Raw genomic sequence first — 10570 nt, forward strand, 5'->3', positions numbered from 1 at the left:
TCAGAGGTGCACAGCCTATAGTGATTTCCATTTCAGTGGTAAACAAAAAGGTTGTGACAGTCAAAGAGCAACCCTACAAAAAGGTGCAATATGGGTCAAGTATTGTTATATATGACACTGTGCAGTATATGTCAGGAGTTAAATGGTATAAGGTACTGATGCGGATTGAGAAAATGCTTAAATAATTAAATTATAATAATATCTGTATCTTTTGTATTGAGTATGAGAGAAATGTCCTTACTGAGGTTTTAACCCTGTAATATTTTCTCCTGGTCAGACATGTTTGTGGTTGGAACCATAATACTTGGCACAATGTACATTCAGCCTTTTATGTGAATGGTAAAGTGTGTCAAGCACAGGGAAATTGCTTTTCACTTTTCTCTGAGCCAATTATCACAGGGAAATAGCATACAGGAGAGGCACAGCTGTGTTCTAATTGTGGTTTTTAGGTGCGGTTGTCCTTGAAAACTTCTATCTCAGCATTGTTTCTAATGATGAGAAACTGTTTTCCCACTTCTGAGTATTGACAAGGGAATCTAATGAGGATGACTCATTCTTGTTTGTTGTTCAATTACAATGAAAAGAGCAATTTCATATCGAGATTCACAGATGATTGGTCTCTGGAGGATCCTTCAAGAGTGTGTGGGAGTCTTTTCAGTGATCATGGGTTGAATAGGGGGGCAAATACAGCTCCTCCCACCCCCACCCAACTGTCCATTATTATTGTCATTCTTAAGGATATAATTTGGTCTGATTTTTCTTTTCTTTTAAAGACTTGCACTAAAAGCACACTGCTGTCTTGTCTCAATGACCTAAGAATGCTTTTTATTACCAGTCAGAAGTTTTTACTTTTTTAAATATAAACCACACCTGTTTCCATGGAAAGAAAGAAATAGTCAGATTCTTACAGGAGAGAAGGATTTTTATTTCCAGTTAGGTTGAACATTAAAAAAAAAACAATTTTACATTATGAGGAAACACAACACTTATTTTTCTAAGCATCATTTCCTAATACTGTAGCACCACCACATATCAGCAACCTCGGAAAGAAACACATTTACAGTGCTTTTGACTATTCGGTTAAAGTGAATGTACACACATATAATGTACAAATGAGAGCGGCAATGTCATTTACGATGGACAAAAATAAAATCAACATGCTACAGAACACTTGAGATGAACATGCTGCCCTTTAGGACTGAATCCCTTTTAGCCATCTTGCTTCTTCCCCCTTAAACCTTTGAACCACTTACAATCTGACCATCAGATAAAACAAACCTATCTGTCATTTCTTAAATAAAAAACAAACAACATTCAAACTTCAAACTTGATTTAAGATGCACGCAGACAAATTACTATAAATGAAAAAGATGCAACATCTACATAGGAAAGAGTGCAGAATAGTAATATTTAGGACATTTCTCAGTCATGAAGCAGTGCATTTAAAAAGGGCATTTTTCGCTTGATACACTTACATAGCATATTGTACATGTCTATTAATCACACTGAGGCACAGTGAAATAAAAACTGTTACGAAAAACAATATTAACTACTCATACGTTTCCAGATGCGTTTCTTTGGCAACATACATTTCACTCAAGCACAACAACCACAAACAGGACTGAGTTCTCATATGAAACAAAAAACAAGGGCGCATTTTGCAGGTGAGTCTTGTTTCTAGAAAGATACATAAAGCATCACTCGTGTACAAAATGCAGACAACAGGAGACAAATAGAAAAACAAACATCTGCCATAAACAAACCTCAGACACCAGACAACAGACACTAGCACCATCAGACCAAATGGGTGACTTTTACAGAGATATTTAACTAAAAGCATGACCAAACCTCTTAAAGCCTTAAACAGCTAAATAATGACTGAGATATCCTCAGAAGTAGGATTAAATGAAAACTGGCACAGTATATTCCCAGAGAGTGGATTTAAAACTGTGCCAAAGTTGTTTCACTGTCTAAAGATACACAAAGTGTTAGTGGGTTAACATTTCTTGAGGTTGTGAGGCCGCCACATGCAGATCTGATCCTCCTCCTCCTTCATCTTGTCCCATCGGCGATGGATCTGTGGTTTTGTCCTCGGCGGAAAGCTTAGAAGATGGTGCTCCAGCGTTTAGGGGGGGGGCGGGACTTGGTATCTCCCTGGAGAGAAGATTGGAAGATGAGGTGGATGGGAAAAACATATTTTCTATCCCCAAAGATGGCTTCCAAGAGCAATTTGGGGCGATGTAGCTTTCAATAAAAACTATGCTGAAAGTTCATGGGTGATGTGATTGTCAAATAATTCACATTTAGTGGGATTGAGGTAGATCATCCAGACTGAAAGCAAACCTTCAAAAGAGTCTAGGTAGATGGGAATGATTCAATATATCGATGAATATGTGTAAGGGAGATTACATTCTTGGTTTTAAATGTGTGCAAAATGTTGCTCCTCAGCTTGTTAGTTAATTATGATGACAGGCTGCTGTGAAAGCATGTTGATGAAACGTGATGAATGAGAAACTAAAAGGTGGTGAATCATTATATTTATGTATTACTCACTGATCTCTGTTGAGAGCATCACTGTTGTATTTGGGCAAACACAGATAGGAAACAGTGTTTATGAGGTCCAGTTTTACAGATGAAAAGAGCAGATATTGAGAAAAGGGTGGAGGCAAATGTGAGGTTAGCTCACCAGGTTGAAGAGTCTGGACAGTGTGCTTTGGTCTCTGCGTCGTCTGATGGGCGACTTTGTGCTCTCAGCACGTGGCGACGAGGCCTAAAAAAAGATGCTCTGTAAGCTCAAATGGAGACCTGAAACCAGGGCCTGAAACCAGGTTTGTCATTTGTGTAACCTTTAACCAAACATTTAATTCATTTTACATTGATGATCTTTTCTCTACACAAGATGAGACACTTTTTTACCTCGGAGCATCAGAGACATGAGACTACTTTACCAAAATGCCAAGTACAAAACAATTGAAGTAAGGTTTTGTTACAAAGGACACAGCTATTGCTGTTGTTGAACAAAAAACACATATCCACAAAAATATGCACCTTTCAGAATTGTAGAAAAAGGTGCACACAGTATGTCCTGTTAACACCCAAACTATATATTTAAATGCGCTGGGCTCAACCTTTTGGTATTTGGATCGATGTTTTTCATTGAGTTTTTAATGTGCTTTGCTGCAAACTAAATTTCCCATGTGGACAGTAAAAGTTAAACGTGAAGATTTTGCAATTCAAGATATTATAGACACGTTTTAAAAATTGATACACTATATAACCCTAATCTCTGGGCTGCATCTATGAAGAGAGAAAAATAACAAAGGTGCAGGTATGTGGTTTCTCTGCAACAGCAGCAATGTGACATGGAAGAAACAGTCTCTGTTCTTTGATCTGTTATTGTGAGAGAGTAACATGGTAGACACATGAAGGGAGGAAAACATGAACATGTGAAAGGACCTGACTCAGATAATAGGAACCTTTAGGAGAAGGAAAAGTGAAGAAAAGTGGATGACAAGGACAAAGTAAGGCCCACAGTGATGGAGGATATTGCTGTCAAATCACACATGCAGCTGGACAGCTGGACGGCTAGAGAGATGAGAAGACACAAAGGAGGCGGGAGGCCAAAACACATAAATTGGTGAATCATCTCTGGCACAGAGGGATGGAGGTGTTATAGAGAACTAGATGTGGAAGAGGAGGAAGAAGAAGAGGAGGTGGAGGGTGATGCAGGTCAAGAGGTCCTAAGAGAAAATGTTTACCGGTTGTGGTTCATAAATAGTTGAGCTGTTTCAAAGTCATCCAATAGCAGTGAGCCGCTCTGGATTGAAGCAAAGAAGATTGGGAAATGGAAATGTAATAACTGTACCAATGAGCCAAGATTGCTGGTTTCAATCATGAATAAATGAGTCTTTTCAACTAATCAGTCAATGAAAGTGATTTACTGCAGCGCCTATCAAGCGTGAGCTGATGTCAGATTTGCCTTTCAGCTAAGCTATATAAACGCTGGTGAACCAGCCCTCCTTTTGAATAAGTCTCGATTCCACTGGCTTATGTATAAAAGATATTTTTCATCAAGGAGGAAAGCAGTGACACAGAAAGTGAGAACGAGGACAGAACGAGGATGGTTAGGTAACAGGTGCACTGCAGACAAAGGACGCATTGCGAAGGAGCTTTGTATAGACAGATTTAGACGGGATCATTGCTCACACACAAACACAGAGCGGTGCAGTCAGCTGTGTGGCTTTTGTTCTACTCAAGAAGGTAAGATAGTGAGACGTACCAAGCCCAAGACATCTCTCCACTGGACATGAAAAAGAAACAAACAGTAACATGATGAGATAAGACATGTGACACGGTGCCTGTATCCTCCTCAAAACAATTGAGAATCCTTCAGTTAAAGGCATTATTTGGTGTGCATAGCATTAATTTAAAAAGTGGTTAACTATGTTTCCCACTGGTGATTTCTTTGACAACTATTACCAATAAATATACTGTAGGTAAATATTTCATCCAGCCAATTCTCTCTAAGATGGCAACCACATGGCTTCCAACCTCTTTGGTCTGTGACCCCTTAAAACGAAGAATGAGTGGTTCCATAAAAGATTGACTTTTCCCTTTAAACTTTCCCCAGAAAAGGCAAAATTATGTGAACAGTGTTTACAAGAGAAAAATCAATAAACTGTGTTTCTAATTGCTTTTTTCCCCAGATTATCAACTCAGATTTATCTTGTGACCCATATGGGGGGTGGACCCCCAGTTTGGGAGCCACTAGCATAAAACATACATCGTTTACATTGTATCATGGAAATTTCCTTTGCAACCAATAATCCAATGATTATACAATTAAATAAAATGCTAATTTATTTTGACATACTTCCATCTACATCTTAAAGCCACTATATATAGAGATTTATCTTGCCACACTAGCAGCTAAATTGATGTTGATTGAACCATTTGGTTCAGACTGAAACATCTCAAGAGTTATTGGATGGACTATCATGAAATTTGGTGCATACGTTGATGCTCCTCACAGGATTGTGTAACTCTGCCCAGTGACATTGCTGGGTGAAATTTCAGTTTGTCCAATTTTGATGGACAATACTAATAACATTCCCAGCCTCAGTTTTGTATTAAGTACCAATTAGCAAACGTTAGCTTGCTGACATGCTAAACTAGAACGGTAAATATTATACCTGCTAATCATCAGCATGTTGTCATTTTGAGCATGCTAACATTAGCATTTCACTCAAAGCACAGCTGTACCTACTGTAAGAAGAGCCTCACAGAACAGCTAAGTGTAGAATTGTTATGTAATAAGTTTTAGTTTTTAAGAAGTGAGACAAACCCAGTGACTAGTGATGCACTGTATCAGTTACCAATGTCACTGTGTGACAGATTCATGTAGATAGAGGGGACTGGTGGCATGTGTCTTTATGTAATCCTACACAAAGTGGATTAAAGGTGTACGTCTAGAGCAAGTCAAAGTGGAGTCCATTGAAAAAAGAGCATTAGTAGATAGTCACATCTAAAAAAAAACAGTCAGGAGTGAGTTTGATCACCCTGCTGCTGCTACACCGCTGGCATGTTCAAAAAACAGATTTTGTGAAAAATGAGACTCACCCTGGATTTAGGTTGTGGAGTGGAAACCTGAGAAACACCAAGCGACGACGACAACAACAACAACAATAACAACAACAGAGTGATTGATTGCATTGAAGGGCAAGAAAATAGAAAAACAAATTCTGTTGTGAAATAAAGCAATGATTGAGCTGCTGATTGAAATCTCCTCCGATTCTTTTTCTTTATCAGTATGTAAATGACTCATGCAGCTTTGTAATCAGCGAGGGAGCGGCAGAAAACACTTTAGCATGCTGTTTTTGAAATGCTGCCACCCTACTGATGCCAAGAGTTGGATCCAAAGTAAAGCAAAGGAAAACATTGACAATTACAGTCATAAAGGGGAGGGAATTGGTTTGCTCTGTGACAGTTTTAGTCATCAAACTCTGGTGAGCTCTGAAGTCATTCGTTTAAATATCTGAATATTAGCCTGATGCAATAAGAATGACTTAATGTGTACAAGGTTAACACAAGATATATGATGTAATGCATACAATATAATTTGTGAGCCGAAAAACTTACAATGCTCCTGAAGAAATGCACCACAGCATTTTCATTGGTACGACGGCGGGTGGAGGATTGCTGGGGTGAGGAGGCCAGGTGACCCCGGAATGACCCCTGAAAAGATCCACAGAGGTCAAGTAACTACATGATATGGTATACAACAATGTCAAGAAACGCCACAAATCAAATGTAATCAGGGGTTTAGACCCTCAAACATCATGTAACTCAACAGCAAAAATCTTTTTATGCAGTAGTTATATTCTTGATAAAATTGGCTGACGTGAACAGACATCATTTCTTTCTTTCCTGTAAGTGGCTCGCAGCTGCACTGTACCTCTTAATATAATAATTACAATAATTACAACAGCTTCAAGGCCCTACTGGATGGAAAACCTTACAACGTGAGAGAGAAGGAAAATGAAGTAGATGATACGTATGAGAAAAAACTTAAAATCAATATAAAACCTGAAAATCAATTCTATTAAAGGCTACTAAGACACTGAAAGGAAACAGCTTGTAAGATTTTTAGAAAGTAAAGGATGATGTGGTTGGCTACAGTGTTGTACTTTTAGAGCACTTTTGAGAGATTTATTAGGTGGAGATAATTAGGAGTCAGTCAGAAGTCTTGTCTCTTTGTGAGTGTATGAAAGGTGCAGCTAACAAACCCTTCAGAGCAAGCCTCTTATATCTCTGTCATACTGTTTATCCTCGAGTCTGATAGAAATGTTAGAATTTCTGTTTTTCTATCACTTGTCTTTATCTTTCACCAAGCCAAAAAAACAGCTGAAATAAACCTGAAAAGAAACTAATTTGTATACACAGATGCCTATTTTGAGGTTTTCTATTTGTACTGCATCATATTACAGGACAGAAAGCCTTCAAAGTATGAAGGAAAAGATCCAAACATAACAGGTAAAATGCATCAAAATTGTGAATACATGAAATCTGAGGTCGGGTGTCCTTGTGTTGCATCTACTCAGAAAACAGGCTTGGATGTCAGATGAAAGGAGAAGTGAAAGCAGCTATGATTTCTGAGGGTCCCTCCAATCACACTGTGTTGAATCTTGAATCTTGAAAGAGGCTTTGTCCAAGCTTTTCCATCCCCAGTTCAGGGCCAGGCTGCCATTACAATCTAAATTTATCTGCACTGTGTGTGTGTTGTGTTGGCTTACATTGTCAATCATAGCATCTCAGTGGTTCTGTGTATTAGACTGTTATATGTTTGTAAGTGTGGGTGGAACAAAACTATGTGAGCTCCCGAAAAGAATTAGAAATCATGAAATGCTTGATACAAATTTTCTCTTTGAAAAAGATCTAAACTGAGGAACTGGTGTTCTTCACCAGAGCACCAGTTCCTCAGTTCTCACTTCTCTTTGCAGCTTGTAAATGATGCTGAATTGCTGAAGTGTTCACTAGGTGAGTTAACTATCAGTTGGCTTCAGCAAAAAGCCCTTTGGCGATGCAATAAACCATCAAATGAGTATTGCAATTTTAAATGTCGTTTTCAAAACAAGCGGCTGCTCCTCCTGGCCATTTTTGTAAATGACTGTGTTTTAAGCTCAGCTCAAAATTTCAAGAAAGTTTGTTTTGCTTTTTTATTCTTTACAAACTCTGCAAATGCATTTAGACCATTTAAAGGGGATCAAATATTAGTATTTGCCTCACTGGCTTAAGAAATATCACCAAATTCAATTAAGCACTAAACAAGTTGCAGAAAAAACAACTAAGGCGACTTTAAATGGGAACATTGGAAAATGTAAAAGTTCCAGTGGAAAAAAAGAAAAGAAAAGAAAAGAAAAGAAAAGCGAACTACCCCTTTAGTGTAAATCCAGATGCATTGCTGCTCACCTTGCTCCTCTTCTTTTTGTCTCCTCCGAAGAACTTGCTAATGGAATCCATCAGAGTGGGATTCTTCTTTTTCCTGCCGAGCCCGAAAGTGCTCTGTCCTGAGGTGCTTGCTGTAGCCATGTTAGCTGTTGCTGAGGTTGGGTGGGATTGACCTTTGTCTACTCAGTAGTCCTCTTCCAAGACAGTCCAAAGCTCACAATGCCAACTCTCGACTCTGCTGCTGCTTCTGGGTGGTTTGCTGTCTTGCTGACGCTCAGGGGCTGTCTTTGAAGGTGTCGTCCCCCCTGGTCCCGGGGCATCATGGGACATGAGGAGGGTCAGGTGAGGGCGGGGGGAGGGGGGAGGGGGGGGGCTGCAACGGCAGTTAGGTCCATGGTTCTGGCTTGACTCCATGCATTCTTTGGAGCTTCAGTGGCTGTGTCAGTCACTGCCGCCCTCCGCATGGGCCCTGCCATTGTTCCTCTCCCCATCTGCCTCACCCCGGCCGCTGGGACAACAAGGGTTATCTATGAGTCTGAACTCACACCCTGATGCAAAGCAACCTGCAGCACTGTGAGGCCATTGTTGAGTCGGCCTCATGTATCTTCTCAATGGATTGTGTTTAAATTGGATGTACAGTCACCCAGATTAACATATGGAGACAGCCAGAAGAAAGGAAAAGCTGTGTGAAACATATCAAATCGTGTGAACTCGAGCCAAGTATCTGTGTCTGCAGAGCAATAAAATAAGTTCATGGTGACTCTGCATGTTTGGATTATTTGCATTTCTGCGTTTTCACATTAAAACCATGATTATTTATGCAGCTGCTCCAACTTTTACAGCAATTTTTATGGAGCCTCAAAAGTCGTATTTTGGTATTGAAAAATGAAAAATGGAACCAAAGATCATGTTTTACTACAATGTTAAGTTCAGCTTTGAAGATTGACATAATGCACTAACAAAAAAGATCAAGATGAAGATGAAGACTGTGTTAACCCCAATCCTGTTTCCAAAATCAACAGAATGAAATGTGTTGTTCAATTTTTAAGCTCTAAAGTGCTCAGATTGATGATAAAAACATCTGCAGTTCAGTGACAACTGCTAAAATCTGTTGATGAAGGCCTTGTGCATGTACAATTAAAAGCTGCTGAAAAAATTAGCTAAATTAGAGGACCTAGAGTGAAGATTGTATTGCCAACTGTCATGATCAAGCTCAACGATTGATAAATGATTCATTCTCAATATCCACAAATGTGTGATTTTTTAGAATATTAGACTCCATGACAAGGAATCCTGGGTGTGTTGTTTCACCCAGAGTGGCTGCAGCAGCCAGCGGACAAAGCAGGATCTGTTGCAGGGTTAGTTGTGTTAGAAAACACCCATGCAGCATCAGAATATTAATATTTTGGAACAGATGCCTTTTTGTTACTTTCTTATTTCAAGTCAGAAAGTAACTTTTGGAGAATGGAAAAAAAACCCTTCTGTTATGCTGCGGGAGTGTGACAGTTTTCATATCACGCAATATAATGAAAGAGATTGAAAACATTTCAGTGGAGGAATTACAGCTAGTTTATGAGTTATGATTTAAAATAAGATTGAAGAATCATCCCCCCAAAAAACTAATTTCACTGAGTATTATATTTGGCTCAATGTCTTTATCAGAGCATATACAGTATGTGAAAACAGACCAGCTGTAACTCTACATTTTTACATTTTTCTGTAAGAGATCAGATGTGATGATGGAGACAAAGGAGAGACAATATGTTTCTCAGGAGGCAGCATGGGAACAGCTGCACAATCTGAGACACTGAATGAATAATACTTGACCTGCTTGCCATTGGTGGACTCTCACAGAGGTACAATAGGTGATACATATGGAGCTGAGATAAAAAATAGAGACTATCATCCTCTGTGTGAGAATAAAAAAGATATTTCTTCACTGCCATGCTGTGGTATGACTAAGCTTCATGACAGGATCATACTGGTTGGGTCTAATCATGTTTCTCTCCACTTCAGACAACCTGCTGATGTCTGTACACAGTCAGGACATATTTCAGAAGACGCCACCATGTTTTTGTGCAGTAAATAATAATAATAATAATAATAAGTTGAAAATTGCTTTCATTTGCTTGAGCTGACTGTCTTTATATTATTACGTTACATTTTGTCATTCCCAAAAAGGGAAATGAAAATGTGACTCATCCATGTCTCATAAGTAATAACATTTTTATTATTCAGGAAATACAAGCTTGTTAAATTCAAGAGTGATTTGGCACTGTAATATGACTTTAATGCTGAAATGATTAATCTGAATTTAGGTGTTTGAATTACCCATTTTGAAATGACTAGAAGGATGTTATTTGTTTTCTTGTTTCAACTGCGATATACAACTCAAATGTGTGAGTTTCTAACTTCTCATCTGAAAACTTCCTTTCAAGCTTGATTGCTTATCGTTGAGCCGTAATTGTCCAATTGAATCTGAGCAATTTTGTAAGTGGTGTTTTGAAAACTGGACACAAATAAGAAACTTCAAATCAAATTCATGAAATGGCACAATTTTAAAGGGACCTCTAGATATTTCATAGAGGGGGATTCAAACCACAAACATTCAGATACAGTTGAT

General features: G+C 38.7%; 1 protein-coding gene across 1 annotated transcript; it reads right to left on the reverse strand.

Annotated features, from left to right (window-relative positions):
• Nucleotides 1-1629: 1629 nt before the first annotated feature.
• Nucleotides 1630-8193, reverse strand: mbpa (myelin basic protein a). Its single transcript, XM_053334463.1, has 6 exons — nt 7969-8193; nt 6139-6234; nt 5620-5646; nt 4280-4300; nt 2687-2770; nt 1630-2154 (listed from the first exon to the last, which is right to left on the reverse strand). Exons 1-6 carry the CDS (start codon nt 8086-8088, stop codon nt 2104-2106), a joined length of 399 nt encoding a protein of 132 aa, XP_053190438.1. The 5' UTR covers nt 8089-8193; the 3' UTR covers nt 1630-2103.
• Between the last annotated feature and the right edge of the window lie 2377 nt (nt 8194-10570).

Source organism: Scomber japonicus, chromosome 15 (genome assembly GCF_027409825.1).
Source record: "Scomber japonicus isolate fScoJap1 chromosome 15, fScoJap1.pri, whole genome shotgun sequence".
Lineage (NCBI taxonomy): Eukaryota > Metazoa > Chordata > Actinopteri > Scombriformes > Scombridae > Scomber > Scomber japonicus.